The sequence below is a fragment of the Cololabis saira genome, chromosome 2 (assembly GCF_033807715.1).
Source record: "Cololabis saira isolate AMF1-May2022 chromosome 2, fColSai1.1, whole genome shotgun sequence".
NCBI lineage: Eukaryota > Metazoa > Chordata > Actinopteri > Beloniformes > Belonidae > Cololabis > Cololabis saira.
This window is the reverse complement of record NC_084588.1, coordinates 53552377-53571429: the sequence shown is the minus strand read 5'-3', so window position 1 is coordinate 53571429 and position 19053 is coordinate 53552377. Positions and strand designations below refer to the sequence as shown.

General features: G+C 42.7%; 1 protein-coding gene across 1 annotated transcript in view; it reads right to left on the bottom strand.

Moving 5' to 3' along the window:
• Positions 1-19053, bottom strand: part of ulk3 (unc-51 like kinase 3) — a 59658-nt gene that overhangs the window by 14675 nt on the left and 25930 nt on the right. The window contains exons 12-14 of the mRNA XM_061711647.1: positions 17248-17312; positions 12103-12181; positions 1982-2022 (exon numbers count right to left, since the gene is read on the bottom strand). Coding sequence (XP_061567631.1) covers positions 1982-2022; positions 12103-12181; positions 17248-17312 — 185 coding nt within the window. The remainder of the gene's footprint in view (positions 1-1981; positions 2023-12102; positions 12182-17247; positions 17313-19053) is intronic.

Genomic DNA, 19053 nt, shown 5'->3' with positions numbered 1-19053 from the left:
CAATTAATATATTTCATCCAGCAAAATGAAGTTTTTTCTGGTTTGACTGTCGTTTTTACCTGAACTGCTCATGTGAAACAGTATCTGATGGTTGAGGAGCTGGATGGTCCCAACCATTTTATTTGCTACATTGATCCAACGAAAAATAATTAAAAACCGTGCTTATTAATCACAAAACACAGTTTAAACATCATGACCAAACCCGCTCTGACCCGGTGCGTCTGTGATCAGCGCAGACAGACTGCAGCTTCTGAATTATGGTTCCACGTTAAATCGACGGCGTAGCCGACGGCGTATGGTCGCGGTGCGGTGTGCGTCGCCGCGTAACCTACGCCGTCGGTTCTGCGTTGGTGTGACGCAGAACCTTAAATCAGCCTAGGCGGATTTATGGTTCACCGGGAGCAAGGGCTCTGGTTGATGTTGATCCAGGACCAAACTTGTTAAGGATCAAACTCACTCTTATCTACGCGGCAATAACGCTAAAATATAAAGAAGGCTTCCCAAAGTGTGATCTATGGTGAAATAGGAAAATTAAGATGTGTATGCTATATGTAGGCTGTTCCCACTGTTCCCTTCAGTTCTGCAGCAGCTTTAGCCCCGCCCACCCCCCGCCCCGCTGCAGGCACTGACGCTTTCAGTGTGAACGCAGGGTTAAGGTGAGCTGATCTCAGGTGGACGGAGAGACGGCCGTCTGTGGTCAGACGCGTCTCTCTTTCTCTCTGTGTCTGATATCTGGTTCTCATGCTGAAGATGAGCCGTTAACAGACAGCTCCAGACATCAGCGTGCAGCACCGCGTTACTTCATCAACACAGAACGCAAACGCTCATCTGCTCTGCCAGAAGTCTACGAACAAAATGCCCTGTTAGAAATAAGCCCAATATTCACTAAATCTAGTCAAATTTGTCTTATTATGAGCAAGAATAACTCAGCCAATGGAGTAAGAAATATTTTCTTGACTAGAACTCTTAAAACCAGCAAAATAGTCTGAAAACAGTCTAGGAAATGTGTTTTTGCAGGGTGAAAACATAGGCGGAATTACAAAGAGCAGATTAAATCTTGCAAGAACCCGACACAGATTCCTCTTACAAAACAATCGCTCTGTTCGGCTCCCAGACGGTTAAACAGTGGGTGAAGCAACACGAGGACAAACGCGGTTCTCTGTGTTATTGATCTGCAGTTGAAAACAAGCTCATATGAAACTAGAACCAGGATGATTCTACAATCACGCAGGATCAGGACAGAACTGGGTTTGTTTTTGGTCTGGAGCTGAACTAGTCTTGTCTTGATTCTCTCTGGTCTTGGTTTCAGTTTAGGCGTCTTGACTACAAGTCTAATTTATTGTCAACATAAAAACATCCAGTATGTTTGTGCCTCGTTCTCTAAAAGACAACGATCATTATGTGCCCAAATCCGTTGTGGAATCTCCTCTGCACCTTGAGACGGGACGTTATCGTTATCTCCCAGAAGAAGAGAGGACTTGTCCTTACTGTGACATTAATGACATTGAAAATGAGTTCCATTTTCTATTTTATTGTCCTCTGTATCATGAGCTACGTCAGAAATTATTTGATAGGTGTAAGAATCTGGATTTGATGTGGGTAAGTGAAGCTGAGAGACTCAAATGGATTTTTGATCATAAAGTATTTGCACTTCCTGACTATTTGGAGAAAGCGTGGGATAAACGAGGAAAAGTAACATGTAAGAATATCCATTCTGGTTTTTGATTTATTTATTTTGTTTTTTCTGGTGTACATTGTGCAGCTCCCAATTAAGTGTGTGTGATATTGTATATTGATGATTTTCTGTTTCTGGTGTTTTATAATCCTGTAAGGGATGGGTCTTCGGACATGACAAAAAATAAAATTCATTCATTCATTCCAGTTTTAAACTTTGTTTGGGGGCTTTTACCACAAATACCTCCATGTGATGCGGGTGGGGACACGTGGAGGGGAGAGAACCGTTCTTACATCACAAACTCACCTCGCTGTGCAGCAGCTCTCTCCGGCGGCCCTGCGGCTCCGCTGACAAAACACAGAGAGAGGGAGAGAGAGAGAGAGGGGGGAAGAGAGGGAAAGAAACAGAGAGAATCATGAAAGGAGGCAGAGAGGAGTCCTCCGCCTAATCCAGGGGTCTAAACCCGCCGCTCTAGAGCCGCATGCGGCTCTTTAGCGCCGCCCTGGTGGCTCCTGGAGCTTTTTCAAAAAAGTTTGACCTTTTTTTTTCCTTTTTCCCTTCTTTTCTCTTTTTTTCCTTCATTTCTTTTTTTCTTCTTTTCTTTCTTTCTCGAAATTTCGACTTTTTTCTCAACATTTCGACTTTTTTCTCGAGATTGTACTTCAACATTAATCTCGACATTTCGACTTTTTTCTCAACATTTCAACTTTTTTCCTGAAATTTTAACTTTTTTCTTGACATTTCAACTTTTTTCTCGACTTTTTGACTTTTTTCCTGAAATTTCGACTTTTTTCTTGACATTTCAACTTTTTTCTCGACTTTTTGACTTTTTTCCTGAAATTTTAACTTTTTTCTTGACATTTCAACTTTTTTCCTGAAATTTTAACTTTTTTCTTGACATTTCAACTTTTTTCTCGACTTTTTGACTTTTTTCCTGAAATTTCGACTTTTTTCTCGAGATTGTACTTCAACATTAATCTGGACATTTCAACTTTTTTCTAAACATTTCAACTTTTTTCCTGAAATTTTGACTTTTTTCTTGACATTTCGACTTTATTCTCGACATTTCGACTTTTTTCTCAACATTTCAACTTTTTTCTCAACATTTCAACTTTTTTCCTGAAATTTCGACTTTTTTCTCAACATCTCGACTTTTTTCTCGAGATTGTACTTCAACATTAATCTGGACATTTCAACTTTTTTCTAAACATTTCAACTTTTTTCTCAACATTTCGACTTTTTTCCTGAAATTTTGACTTTTTTCCTGAAATTTTGACTTTTTTCCTGAAATTTCGACTTTTTTCTCGAGATTGTACTTCAACATTAATCTGGACATTTCAACTTTTTTCTAAACATTTCAACTTTTTTCTCAACATTTCGACTTTTTTCCTGAAATTTTGACTTTTTTCCTGAAATTTCGACTTTATTCTCAACATTTCAACTTTTTTCCTGAAATTTCGACTTTTTCCTCGACATTTTGACTTTTTTCTCGACATTTCGCCTTTCCCTTTTGCCTTCATTCTAAGGCTTATACAAGACTTTTCATTTTCATTCATTTGCGGCTCCAGACATATTTGTTTTTTTGTGTTTTTGGTCCAATATGGCTCTAAAACATCTTGTTTTGTTTGGTTGCCGACCCCTGGTCTAATCACTCCGTCTGCTCCAACAGGCGACTGCTGGATTGAGTTTCTGCTGGATTGAGTTTCTGCAGGATTGAGTTTCTGCTGGATTGAGTTTCTGCAGGATTGAGTTTCTGCAGGATTGAACCGCCAGTGTGTCATACATCACTGATCCGGGGAGAAAACGGAAACTTTTACAACTACAATAAAAAAAAATCAGATTTAATGTTCAGTTTTGTTTCTTTAACCACCCTGAATCAATCAAGGCCAAAAGCCGTTTCCACGGCTCTAACTCTGTAAACCTCTCGCTGGTTTGGAAGGTAATAGTTTTTATTTTCTCCAATGTTGGTTTACACTAGGGACGGGCGGTATGGATAAAAAAATTTATCACGATAATTTCTGGCATTTATCCTGATAAAAAAAATACCAATACAAAAACGTCATTAACCGGAATTTATTTATATTTATTTATTTATTTATTTATTTATTTATTTATTTATTTATTTATTTATTTATTTATTTCTTTCTTTCTTTCTTTCTTTCTTTCTTTCTTTCTTTCTTTCTTTCTTTCTTTCTTTCTTTCTTTCTTTCTTTCTTTCTTTCTTTCTTTCTTTCTTTCTTTCTTTCTTTCTTTCTTTCTTTCTTTCTTTCTTTCAGGCTAATTTCCTTCCTTCCTTCCTTCCTTCCTTATTTCCTTCCTTCCTTATTTTCTCCCTTCCTTCCTTCCTTATTTCCTTCCTTCCTTATTTCCTTCCTTCCTTCCTTATTTCCTTCCTTCCTTATTTCCTTCCTTCCTTATTTCCTTCCTTCCTTATTTCCTTCCTTCCTTCCTTCCTTCCTTATTTCCTTCCTTCCTTCCTTCCTTATTTCCTTCCTTCCTTCCTTCCTTCCTTCTTTTCTCCCTTCCTTCCTTCCTTCTTTTCTCCCTTCCTTCCTTATTTCCTTCCTTCCTTCTTTTCTCCCTTCCTTCCTTCCTTCCTTCCTTCCTTTCTCCCTTCCTTCCTTCCTTCCTTATTTCCTTCCTTTCTCCCTTCCTTCCTTCCTTCCTTCCTTCCTTCCTTATTTCCTTCCTTCCTTCCTTCCTTCCTTCCTTCCTTCCTTCCTTCCTTCTTTTCTCCCTTCCTTCCTTCTTTTCTCCCTTCCTTCCTTCCTTCCTTCCTTCCTTCCTTCCTTCCTTCCTTCCTTCCTTCCTTCCTTCCTTCCTTCCTTCCTTCCTTCCTTCCTTCCTTCCTTCCTTCCTTCCTCCCTCCCTCCCTCCCTCCCTCCCTCCCTTCCTTCCTTCCTTCCTTCCTTCCCTCCCCACACACGGGGCCCTGGCACCGGGGCCCCTCCCGGCTCCGAGCCACATCTGGATCCCTCTCCTCCACATCTGGATCCCTCTCCCCCACATCTGGATCCTCTCCTCCACCTCCTCCACCAGGCTGATGCTCCAGATGAGCTCAGGACGAGCCGACGGGACTCGGGACGAGCCGACGGGACTCGGGACGAGCCGACGGGACTCGGGACGAGCCGACGGGACTCGGGACGAGCCGACGGGACTCGGGACGAGCCGACGGGACTCGGGACGAGCCGACGGGACTCGGGACGAGCCGACGGGACTCGGGACGAGCCGACGGGACTCGGGACGAGCCGACGGGACTCGGGACGAGCCGACGGGACTCCGGACGAGCCGACGGGACTCCGGACGAGCCGACGGGACTCCGGACGAGCCGACGGGACTCCGGACGAGCCGACGGGACTCGGGACGAGCCGACGGGACTCGGGACGAGCCGACGGGACTCGGGACGAGCCGACGGGACTCGGGACGAGCCGACGGGACTCGGGACGAGCCGACGGGACTCGGGACGAGCCGACGGGACTCGGGACGAGCCGACGGGACTCGGGACGAGCCGACGGGACTCGGGACGAGCCGACGGGACTCGGGACGAGCCGACGGGACTCGGGACGAGCCGACGGGACTCGGGACGAGCCGACGGGACTCGGGACGAGCCGACGGGACTCGGGACGAGCCGACGGGACTCGGGACGAGCCGACGGGACTCGGGACGAGCCGACGGGACTCGGGACGAGCCGACGGGACTCGGGACGAGCCGACGGGACTCGGGACGAGCCGACGGGACTCGGGACGAGCCGACGGGACTCGGGACGAGCCGACGGGACTCGGGACGAGCCGACGGGACTCGGGACGAGCCGACGGGACTCGGGACGAGCCGACGGGACTCGGGACGAGCCGACGGGACTCGGGACGAGCAGACGGGACTCCGGACGAGCCGACGGGACTCCGGACGAGCCGACGGGACTCCGGACGAGCCGACGGGACTCCGGACGAGCCGACGGGACTCGGGACGAGCCGACGGGACTCGGGACGAGCCGACGGGACTCGGGACGAGCCGACGGGACTCGGGACGAGCCGACGGGACTCGGGACGAGCCGACGGGACTCGGGACGAGCCGACGGGACTCGGGACGAGCCGACGGGACTCGGGACGAGCCGACGGGACTCGGGACGAGCCGACGGGACTCGGGACGAGCCGACGGGACTCGGGACGAGCCGACGGGACTCGGGACGAGCCGACGGGACTCGGGACGAGCCGACGGGACTCGGGACGAGCCGACGGGACTCGGGACGAGCCGACGGGACTCGGGACGAGCCGACGGGACTCGGGACGAGCCGACGGGACTCCGGACGAGCCGACGGGACTCCGGACGAGCCGACGGGACTCCGGACGAGCCGACGGGACTCAGGACGAGCCGACGGGACTCAGGACGAGCCGACGGGACTCAGGACGAGCCGACGGGACTCAGGACGAGCCGACGGGACTCAGGACGAGCCGACGGGACTCCGGACGAGCCGACGGGACTCCGGACGAGCCGACGGGACTCGGGACGAGCCGACGGGACTCCGGACGAGCCGACGGGACTCCGGACGAGCCGACGGGACTCGGGACGAGCCGACGGGACTCGGGACGAGCCGACGGGACTCGGGACGAGCCGACGGGACTCGGGACGAGCCGACGGGACTCGGGACGAGCCGACGGGACTCAGGACGAGCCGACGGGACTCCGGACGAGCCGACGGGACTCGGGACGAGCCGACGGGACTCCGGACGAGCCGACGGGACTCGGGACGAGCCGACGGGACTCGGGACGAGCCGACGGGACTCCGGACGAGCCGACGGGACTCCGGACGAGCCGACGGGACTCCGGACGAGCCGACGGGACTCGGGACGAGCCGACGGGACTCGGGACGAGCCGACGGGACTCGGGACGAGCCGACGGGACTCGGGACGAGCCGACGGGACTCGGGACGAGCCGACGGGACTCGGGACGAGCCGACGGGACTCGGGACGAGCCGACGGGACTCGGGACGAGCCGACGGGACTCGGGACGAGCCGACGGGACTCGGGACGAGCCGAAGGGACTCGGGACGAGCCGACGGGACTCCGGACGAGCCGACGGGACTCAGGACGAGCCGACGGGACTCAGGACGAGCCGACGGGACTCCGGGCCACACAGAAAACCACTGAGGTCTGGACGGTTCCTCCTCCGTCTGCAGAGCGTTAGTCCCACTCTCTCCGAGTCTATTGCTCAACTTTCTCCAGGATTAAACTGCCCTTTAATTTAATTTAATTCACTGTTTGTTTATTTCTCAACATTCCTCTGAAATGTCTCCTTCTGTTTCCAGTTAGGTCTTATTAAAATTATCTCCCCATATTTGATGCTTTGGCATCTCTTTGATTTACAGGACGGTCTCAGAAAATTAGAATATTGCGATAAAGTTCTTTATTTTCTGTAATGCAAAAATGTCATACATTCTGGATTCAATACAAATCATCATGGCTTACAGCTTAAGAAAACTCAAATATCCTATCTCAAAAAATTAGAATATTCTGGGAATCTTAATCTTAAACTGTAAGCCATAATCAGCAATATTAAAATAATAAAAGGCTTGCAATATTTCAGTTGATTTGTAATGAATCCAGAATGTATGACATTTTTGTTTTTTTTAATTGCATTACAGAAAATAAAAGGACTTTATCACAATATTCTAATTTTCTGAGACAGTCCTGTACATGAAATTTTCTTTGGTCATTGATTTAAAAAAAAAAATCTGAGAATCAAAGATGCAAAAATCTGAATCTGTAAATCAAGAAATGGAACTGTAGACAAGCGCCATTTGGCGTTATGTTTTCCACATCTATTAACTACTTTCACTTTTCTCAGTTTCGTCCTTCTGTCACTCACTTTTGGTCCTAAAAAGACTTTGGGCAGAGAAGGAACAGTCGGGGGAACTACCGACGCCCCGGCGGGAACTACACGTTGTGTTTTATCTGCAGACCCAGATGAAACTACGTGCCATTCCACCACTTAGGCTTAATAAGCAAACCGCAAAAATGATTTGTTGGAGCTGCAAAAAGCCTCTGAATAACCTTCAATTAAGGACATTGACGCGCCATAAATTCTATTCCTGCCCATCATTTTTAAAACGTGTTAAAAGTGTGACGGTCAAACATCTGTTTTGCTCTTATGTGCAGAGTTTAGGGCTGATTGGGAACACCTGTGTCCTGCAGTCCTCCCGTTTAACTCCACCCTTTAACCCCACCCTCCCCACGGTGGGTGCAGGTTTAACTCCACCCTTTAACTCCACCCTCCCCACGGTGGGTGCAGGTTTAACTCCACCCTCCCCACGGTGGGTGCAGGTTTAACCCCACCCTCCCCACGGTGGGTGCAGGTTTAACTCCACCCTCCCCACAGTGGGTGCAGCTCCTCTCTCCTACGGTGGCCAAGACCCGCCAAACAGAAACAAACTCTGCTGCAAATAAAATAAACACTTAGCAACTAAAATAAACGCTGCAAACAAAAAGAAACGCCACTGCAAATAAAAGAAACGCTGAAAATATAAAGAAACCCCGCTGCAAATAAAATAAAAAAATGACGCAAATAAAAAAGCCACAACGGAAGTGAATTACCGGGGACTATTTTTGCCGATGCACCGGTGTTGCACATTAAAAATGACACGTAGCGACGTTGAACACTAACCTTTTCACGGTGCATCAGCAAAAATAGTCCCCGGTAATTCACTTCCGCTGTGGCTTTTTTATTTGCGTTGTTTTTTTTTATTTGCAGTGGGGTTTCTTTTTATTTGCAGCGTTTACTTTTATTTTCAGCAATGGCGGGTCTCGGCCACCGTACTCTCCCACTCCCCTTTAACTCCACCCTCACCATAGGGCTGGGCGATATATCGAGATTTTAATATATATCGATATATTTTCAAACGCGATATGGTACGAGACAATATAGTTTATATCGATTTAAAAAAAATATATATATTTTTTTTTTAATGATTTTGATATAGCTTATTTTGTGACAAATTGACTTGAATGTTTTATTTGAGATCTTCACAAATGTTTTGTTATTTGCACAACCGTCAACCTCAGTGGAAAAGTCTGCCTGTTACTGTCTACATTGTATTAATTACACAGTGTATTTTAATGTAATTGTTATGCAGGAAAGGGATATTTGTTTTATTTTATTAGAGAAGCATTTTTATTCTATATATGCAGGCAGTTTATTTTTATTTCATTTGTTTTATACATGTTGATATTGTGCAGACCTCTGTTAATAAAGGAACCTGTGTGACATTTGGCACGAGGCTTTTTATTAAAACTGACTGTTTTTTAAGGGTTTGATCAGAAAAAATGAAGCTAACAGAGATGCTAACAGAGATGCTAACAGAGATGCTAACAGAGATGCTATGCTATAATGCTTTGGGGGAAACCCCAATTATGGCACAGAAAAAATATCGATATATATATCGCCAATGGCGATATATGTATCGCCATTCGGCTAGAAAATATGGAGATATGACTTTTGGTCCATATCGCCCAGCCCTACCTCCTCACGGTGGGTGCAGCTCCACCTTCACTACGGATCCCACTGGTTACCAAACTTTATACTTTGTTTTTTTTGTTTATGTTTCTGGTTAAAATTAAATATTCAAGTATTGGCCACCGCCTGCGTATCTCCCTTTGTTTTGTCTTTTGAGTCGGGCCGTGACAAGAGCGTAACATCGCCTGGTGCCACCGTGTATAGAGTAATCAGAGTACTCAGGTTAACAATAGAGGGTCTGCATTGACGTCACTTTCCCACTGGACCAGCCCCCTTACTGCACTGAGTGGCAGAAACATCAGCAAAAACAGCTGCAACTAGTGGAGAAGACGGGATAACAGCTGATTATCGGCTTAAAGTAAAGGCAGTTGGACTTGACAGTGACCCGTACAGTTACCCCAAGAACCAGTGGTCCATGGACATTAATATTTGGTACAGTTACCAAGAACCAGTGGTCCATGGACATTAATATTTGGTACAGTTACTCCAAGAACCAGTGGTCCATGGACATTAATATTTGGTACAGTTACCAAGAACCAGTGGTCCATGGACATTAATATTTGGTACAGTTACCAAGAACCAGAGGTCCATGGACATTAATATTTGGTACAGTTACCAAGAACCAGTGGTCCATGGACATTAATATTTGGTACAGTTACCAAGAACCAGTGGTCCATGGACATTAATATTTGGTACAGTTACCAAGAACCAGTGGTCCATGGACATTAATATTTGGTACAGTTACCAAGAACCAGTGGTCCATGGACATTAATATTTGGTACAGTTACCCCAAGAACCAGTGGTCCATGGACATTAATATTTGGTACAGTTACCCCAAGAACCAGTGGTCCATGGACATTAATATTTGGTACAGTTACCAAGAACCAGTGGTCCATGGACATTAATATTTGGTACAGTTACCCCAAGAACCAGTGGTCCATGGACATTAATATTTGGTACAGTTACCCCAAGAACCAGTGGTCCATGGACATTCATATTTGGTACAGTTACCCCAAGAACCAGTGGTCCATGGACATTAATATTTGGTACAGTTACCAAGAACCAGTGATCCATGGACATTAATATTTGGTACAGTTACCCCAAGAACCAGTGGTCCATGGACATTAATATTTGGTACAGTTACCCCAAGAACCAGTGGTCCATGGACATTAATATTTGGTACAGTTACCCCAAGAACCAGTGGTCCATGGACATTAATATTTGGTACAGTTACCAAGAACCAGAGGTCCATGGACATTAATATTTGGTACAGTTACCAAGAACCAGTGGTCCATGAACATTAATATTTGGTACAGTTACCCCAAGAACCAGTGATCCATGGACATTTATATTTGGTACAGTTACCCCAAGAACCAGTGGTCCATGGACATTAATATTTGGTACAGTTACCAAGAACCAGTGGTCCATGGACATTAATATTTGGTACAGTTACCAAGAACCAGAGGTCCATGGACATTAATATTTGGTACAGTTACCAAGAACCAGTGGTCCATGGACATTAATATTTGGTACAGTTACCAAGAACCAGTGGTCCATGGACATTAATATTTGGTACAGTTACCAAGAACCAGTGATCCATGGACATTAATATTTGGTACAGTTACCCCAAGAACCAGTGGTCCATGGACATTAATATTTGGTACAGTTACCCCAAGAACCAGTGGTCCATGGACATTAATATTTGGTACAGTTACCCCAAGAACCAGTGGTCCATGGACATTAATATTTGGTACAGTTACCAAGAACCAGAGGTCCATGGACATTAATATTTGGTACAGTTACCAAGAACCAGAGGTCCATGGACATTAATATTTGGTACAGTTACCAAGAACCAGTGGTCCATGGACATTAATATTTGGTACAGTTACCAAGAACCAGTGGTCCATGGACATTAATATTTGGTACAGTTACCAAGAACCAGTGGTCCATGGACATTAATATTTGGTACAGTTACCCCAAGAACCAGTGGTCCATGGACATTAATATTTGGTACAGTTACTCCAAGAACCAGTGGTCCATGGACATTAATATTTGGTACAGTTACCAAGAACCAGTGGTCCATGGACATTAATATTTGGTACAGTTACCAAGAACCAGTGGTCCATGGACATTAATATTTGGTACAGTTACCAGAACCAGTGGTCCATGGACATTAATATTTGGTACAGTTACCAGAACCAGTGGTCCATGGACATTAATATTTGGTACAGTTACCCCAAGAACCAGTGGTCCATGGACATTAATATTTGGTACAGTTACCAGAACCAGTGGTCCATGGACATTAATATTTGGTACAGTTACCAAGAACCAGTGGTCCATGGACATTAATATTTGGTACAGTTACCCCAAGAACCAGTGGTCCATGGACATTAATATTTGGTACAGTTACCCCAAGAACCAGTGGTCCATGGACATTAATATTTGGTACAGTTACCAAGAACCAGTGGTCCATGGACATTAATATTTGGTACAGTTACCAAGAACCAGTGGTCCATGGACATTAATATTTGGCCACAAATCCAGTTTCCTGATATTTAAATGTACTTAATTTCTACGCCGGGGAAATACACAAAGCAAAGATTGAAGATACAAAAGTCTTGACGCTTGGTCCGACTTCAAGGCAGGATTTGTTGTAGAAATTAAAGTGATGAGGACACCGAACTTTAAGATTAAGATTCCCAGAATATTCTAATTTTTTGAGATAGGATATTTGAGTTTTTTTAAGCTGTAAGCCATGATCAGCAATATTAAAATAATAAAAGGCTTGCAATATTTCAGTTGATTTGTAATGAATCCAGAATGGATGACATTTTTGTTTTTGTAATTGCATTACAGAAAATCCTATATTAGGGGACGCAAAACAAACTAGAAAGGACAAAAGGAGTAAATGCGTGCGTTTACCTGCCAGCGCCAACAGCAGTTCCCCCAAACAGTGCTGGTACAGATCCAGAGCCTCGTGATCGTCTGCTCGGCTCTCTTCCTGGACAGAAAGGTTGACAACGCTTTCAAACCGACCAGAGGAACCTCGTCGTAAAGTTCCTTCAGAACTAACACTTTTAAGGGCCTGGTGGGACGGCGGAGCTAAAGGGAGGGGAAAAAAAACAACAACATTCCTTCTTGGGCCTTTTCTCTGGTCGCATTCCCACCGTAGGAACGAGCGTTGGAGTGGAAGATCAGATCGCTGATTGCTGCTAGACCAGTGAACACTTATCTCCTCATTTGTTGTTTTTCTAAATCAACTGAATAAATCTTGAACTTCACAGTCACTGCATTCACCTGGATTTTGTTAGATTGTTAGATGCGATTGTTAAGAACGGGTGTTAATATAAACTAGGGCTGGGCGATATGGACCAAAAGTCATATCTCCATATTTTCTAGCTGAATGTTGATACTCGATATATATGGATATTTTTTCTGTGACATAATTGGGGTTTCCCCCAAAGCATTATAGCATAGCATCTCTGTTAGCATCTCTGTTAGCATCTCTGTTAGCATCTCTGTTAGCTTCATTTTTTTCAGTTTTAATACAAAGCCTCGTGCCAAATGTCACACAGGTTCCTTTATTAACAGAGGTCTGCACAATATCAAAATCTATAAAACAAATGAAATAAAAATAAACTGCTGCATATATAGAATAAAAATGCTTCTTGAATAAAATAAAACAAATATCCCTTTCCTGCATAACAATTAAATTAAAATACAATGTAATTAATACAATGTAGACAGTAACAGGCAGACTTTTCCACTGAGGTTGACAGTTGTGCAAATAACAAAACATTTGTGCAAATCTCAAATAAAACATTCAAGTTAATTTGTCACAAAATAAGCTATATCAAATACATAAAAAAAAAATAAATAAATACTAATTTTTAAATCGATATAAACGATATTGTCTCGTACCATATAGCGTTAGAAAATATATCGATATATATTAAAATCTCGATATATCGCCCAGCCCTAATATAACCTTTTTAATTATGCAGGGTGTCTACAGGTTTGACTAAATTAAATTTAAGGCTTTTTAATACCATTTTCAAACAAAATTTAAGACCAAAAAGACAAGTCACGAAGAAATCCAGCGCTGAGGTCGAGGTTGCCAGATCTGGCTGAAAAGTTCCAGCCCAAACACGATGTAAAACCCGCCGAAATACTGAAAAACCAGCCCGAATCAAACATTCTCTGTTAAAACTGTAAATTATTAAACGCTTTATAAATTTCAAGCTTCACAACACCAATAAATAGCAAAAAAAAGTTCAGGCTCCAAACAAAGACTACAATTAAATTTAGTAGATTAAAGCAAATATAATATCAGTGAGTTTATTGTGTACGTTTCTACTTTTCTCTGCTATAATGGGAACTTTTTGGTTAATTACTTCTCCAAAATATTTGATAAAAACCAGGAAAAGCAGCCCAAATATATATTTTTCAGCCCAATCAGGCTGAAACTTGCCCAACCTGGCACACAGATTTAGAACCTCTGATTCTCCTCAAAACGATGAAATAAACTTGTTAATGATGACTGGATACATTCACTCGTAAATTAAGACCCTTGGATTGAGATTTAAGACAAATTAAGACATTATTTTAGCAAAAATGGAATTTAAGACTTTTTAAGGACCCGTTTTAAGGCCTCCCTGTTATGGCAGGTTTTCTTACAGTTTTTACTTCTTCCTACTCCTTTTTCAAGCATAAATCATTTGCTATTATATTTATTAATTCTCGTCTACTTTGTTTACGATGGTACATTTATTATTAATGATTATTATTGTTCTTTTTTATGTTATTGATCTATCGTTCTGATGTTTTATTTATTTATTTATTTTGTGCTTATGTTCGAAATAAAAGATATCCATCAATCAATCATTGATGATAGTTACCCCGCTGTCAACATAAAAGGAAGTGATATCATTTCCTGCACGTATAAGAGCTACGAAAAGAGTTTCTGAAGTTTCTTTAATAGGAAAGATTATTGTGATCCGACTAAAGGGATCTGGGATGTATTGAGGGGATTTTCAGTTCTACCCTTCACTGTCTGGCTGTTACGCCCAGTATTGGAGTTGAGGGGGGACGGCATCCCCCCTGGAATAAAAACGGTCCAAATCATCCCCCCTGGAATAAAAACGGTCCAAATCATCCCCCCTGAAATAAAAACGGTCCAAATCATCCCCCCCTGAAATAAAAACAGTCCAAATCATCCCCCCTGAAATAAAAACGGTCCAAATCATCCCCCCTGAAATAAAAACGGTCCAAATCATCCCCCCCTGAAATAAAAACGGTCCAAATCATCCCCCTGAAATAAAAACGGTCCAAATCATCCCCCCCTGAAATAAAAACGGTCCAAATCATCCCCCCTGAAATAAAAACGGTCCAAATCATCCCCCCTGAAATAAAAACAGTCCAAATCATCCCCCCTGTAAAACTTCCATCCCTCCTTTCCATCCCTTATGTCATTTCATCAATGAATGTGGTTTTACTGCTATTTCAACATTTAGGGCCCGATTTACTAAAGGTTTGCGTGTGTAAAAACGTGTGCAAACTTGACATCACCCGCAAACCAAAGTGCCAGCTGATCTACTAACAGCGTGCAAAGAGGACTGCGTCTCTGAAATGCGCAAAATAGCACACGCTGTTCATTTAGTACTTTTGCCCTGATGAATAATCAATATGGGGCGTACCCGCCAGAAATCACTAAATACTGGGAGGGAAAGATGCAAATTCTCCATTTACCACACGCAATGAGATTTACCAAGCCAGAACGTTTTTGCGGGAATTGTGATTGCGTCTGTATTTAATACGTTCGAAAGGAAGGTGCTAATCTCCACATGCAAAAGCAGAAATATTTTATTTGAATGTTAAATCGAGTATTATTCAGCAAAAGGTTGCCACAGGAGGCATCTTCATTTTTTTATTTGTGATAATAAATAAATCACGTGTTTTCATGGAGAAAAAAGTGTTTCTCATTGTGCGCCTATACTTGTTCTGCAGTCTTCATACCCCGGTGTTGCGCCGTATTCAGCACCCCTGCCGTGAAAAGCACCCCCTCGTCTGACAAAAATGATATTCTCATTCCGTGTCACATTCTGTTTAGTGTCCAGTTTTGTGTTAATGATTCATGTTTAAATGCGCTCATGGATTCCACAATAGTCATACTTTCCCACAATCACAGTCACAGATAACGAAAATTGGGTAAATGGTTATTGATGTCATTAATTAATAGCCTGCTTACTGTGTTGTCTTCCATAATATTTGTAAATATATATAATATAAACTCCTAAGTATGTGTTTGTGTGAGTGTGTATATATAAATATATTGAAGTGTCAGTGTGTTGTTTTTTTTCTTGGTCTATTTATCATTGAATATACAAGGGGGTGCTTTTCACGGCAGGGGTGCTGAATACGGCACAACAATTTGCCTCTTCCACTAATATCTCTAACTCCAACTCGTCAAATTTCATTTTGCACTTGCGACTAAATCCTGCTTTTCATCCAGACTCCATGGCACAAAGTTTGCGCCGCAAACTGTAAGACGCACAACACCTCATTTAAATACTGCTGTTTGCACGTGTTATCAATCTTAGTTGATCACCCGCAAAACACACAACAACAGCACGCGCAAACTTTTTCAGTGCACACGCAATTTAGTACTCTTTATTTAGGATCTTAGTAAATCGGGCCCTTAGAGTCATCACCAGAAAAATAACACCAGATAAATAACTTATTTGACAATTTTCACCTGTTTCAAGTAGATTTTCACTTGAAATAAGTAGGAAAATCTGCCTGTGGAACAAGATTTATCTTCTTATTACAAGCAAAAAAATCTTGTTCCACTGGCAGATTTTTCTACTTATTTCAAGTGAAAATCTACTTGAAACAGGTGAAAATTGTTGTTTTTTCCAGTGTTGAGATTTTTTTTACTAAAATGAGACATTTTAACTAGAAATAAGACAAATATTCTTGTTAAGATTGTGAGTTTTTGCAGTGATCCATGTTACTTATCCTGTGAAGGACAGAGTCATATTGATAAGTTCAGAAAAGTGTTTTTTATTGTTGTGTTTTGATGTATTTGATGTAAGCCCAGTGGATATTTAAAGCTTACAGAAGGCTGCATTTAACTGCTGCTATGTCATTCCTGCAGTATTTCTGCAGCTGTTTTGGTCACTGCTATTATTTGTAATATATTATATTATTTGTAATCAGCACAAATTATCTGTCCCCATATGATAAAATCCACCATCCCCCTGATTGTTTTTACAACTCGAGTACTGGTTACGTCCCTTCAGTCTTCCAACCCGGGCTGCAACAGTCGTACAAGAAACAGCCATGAAAATGTCTCTTCACAAAGTCCCCGGGATTCAGTTTCACTTGAACGCACCAAAAGTAAAAAATGATGCTCCTCCCGTCACCGTTAACTTCATCACTCAACTAACTCAACACTAATACAACTACTCAGAAATGTCTGCAAAAGGCAGGATGTTGATTCTTGAAATTCTTACAGTGTAAACAAAAGACAAGAACACACAGGACTGTCTGAGAAAACTAGAATATTGTGATAAAGTTCTTTATTTTCTATAATGCAATTAAAAAAAACTAAAATGTCATACATTCTGGATTCATTACAAATCAACTGAAATATTGCAAGCCTTTTATTATTTTAATATTGCTGATTATGGCTTACAGTTTAAGATTAAGATTCCCAGAATATTCAAATTTTTGAGATAGGATTTGTGAGTTTTCTTAAGCTGTAAACCATGATCAGCAATATTAAAATAATAAAAGGCTTGCAATATTTCAGTTGATTTCTAATGAATCTAGAATGGATGACATTTTAGTTTTTTTAATTGCATTACAGAAAATAAAGGACTTTATCACAATATTCTAATTTTCTGAGACAGTCCTGTATATAGTAAAAAAAGAAAAAGAAACCCAACACAATTAGAGCTTACACAATATCAGTAAAGCAAAACAAAAGCATATCTGCTCTCCTACACATGTGGTCGTAAAATACTTTTCTGTCCGTAGATCTCTGCAGGATGGATGAACTCTGACCTTTGCGACGGCGACGGAGGCCAAATCCAGAGCAGCCAGTAGTCGTGGTTGGTCCTGAGACATTTCTGCAGCAAAAGTAAAACAAAGTTCAGTCTCTCTCTGTATCGAGTTCCAAAGCAATGGAGGGTAAAACTGGCAGGCATTACTTTATGATTGACAAACTTTCCTGCGTCATCTGATGCTCATTGTTATGGACGATGACGTCATAATCTAAACCAATTAGCTCTTACACAAACTTAGGCCACAAACGGCTCTCAGAACTTGCAGGCGTCATGTTTCTTTAGCTGTTTGTGTGTGTTGGAGCGGCCGCCGCCACCAGGACACAGTTACCGTTACCCTGCGTTCACACTGGAAGCATCACGGACGTCATAGGCAGCCGGCTGCCATTCATTTTCTATGAAAACGCGCGTCGAGAAGCGACAGAGGCACCAGAGGCACCAGAGGCAGCAGAGGCGGTGGGAGCAGCCGGAGCAGCGCTTCAATTTGAAGTTGAAAAATCTGAACTTTATGCAAATGAGCAGCGGCGTGTAGAGAAAATCCTTTTTGGGATCTCCACAATGATTCTAAGTTTCCCATTATTCCAAATCGTCTAAGTTTTTCCTTCATCCGTGGACTTGAAGAAAACACAGGAGTCAAAGTTTCGGCTGGCATTCGTCCAACAAATACTGTGGAGGTCCTTTATTGCAAAAAAAGTACAAGTTAACAAGACGTCCACAGGAGAGCATCGCAAGTTCCGCGGTCCAAGGAAAACTCTGAAAACTTATCTCCGGAGCACGGCTTTATATACCCAGTATCAGATAGACATTTTCTGTATTTTCTAGGCACCGATTTGATACCTTCGCCAGAAATTTCTCATGATGTCATGATGTCATAATGTTACAGCTTCCCAGTTTTGCTTCTCACCCTTGCCACAGTCACTCAAGGCCACGGGCTGCAAGTGCAGCAGACTCCCCCTCCCTTACCCGTGTGTCTCAGGCCAGTGTTTTTTTCCACCCTCTCTCTCTTTCTCTCTCAATATTAGTCCTAGTTAAATGTTTTACTTAGGTGTTAAATGATTATAAAATATTTACATAATTATATTAAAATATCCTCAACAGGCGACGCCGAGGCGTCGTCCAATCACACACCGGGATTCCCGAAGCGAGAACCTCAATGCAGATTGTACTTTCATGTTCATACAAACATACACTCATTCACATGCATACAGGAGCAGAGCTGTCACTAACAAACTTATTTTATCAGGAATTAATATATTTCATCCAGCAAAATGACGTTTTTGCTGTTTTGACTGCTGTTTTTACCTGAACTGCTCACGTGAAACAATAACTGATGGTTGACGAGCTGGATGGTCCCAACGATTTTATTTGCTACATTGATCCAAGGGCGTAGGTTTGGTCTCATTGGTAGGGACGATATATTATTATTATATTATTATAATTATTAGATATACCAGCAAAACCTGCATGTACTTTTTTCTGGGGACGGGACATTAAAAGACCAAACAGATTGGGTGAACGGGGGTCAGGGCTACATTTGTCACGAATATGAACCTAATTAATTGATAAGCTAAATGATCAATTCAAAATAAATGTGTATTGACTTATACTAACTTTCATGTTTATTGGTTCACCTGATACACGGTTCCATTCAAACCTTTGTTTTCAAAAACTACTAAAGAAACATTTTGAAAACTTCCAGAATATTCCAGGATTTTATTAGCAATTTAAATTGCAATATTTGAACATAACTTAAATTATATTAACATACACAACAAATACAAACTTATTAATAATCTCTTAACTACTA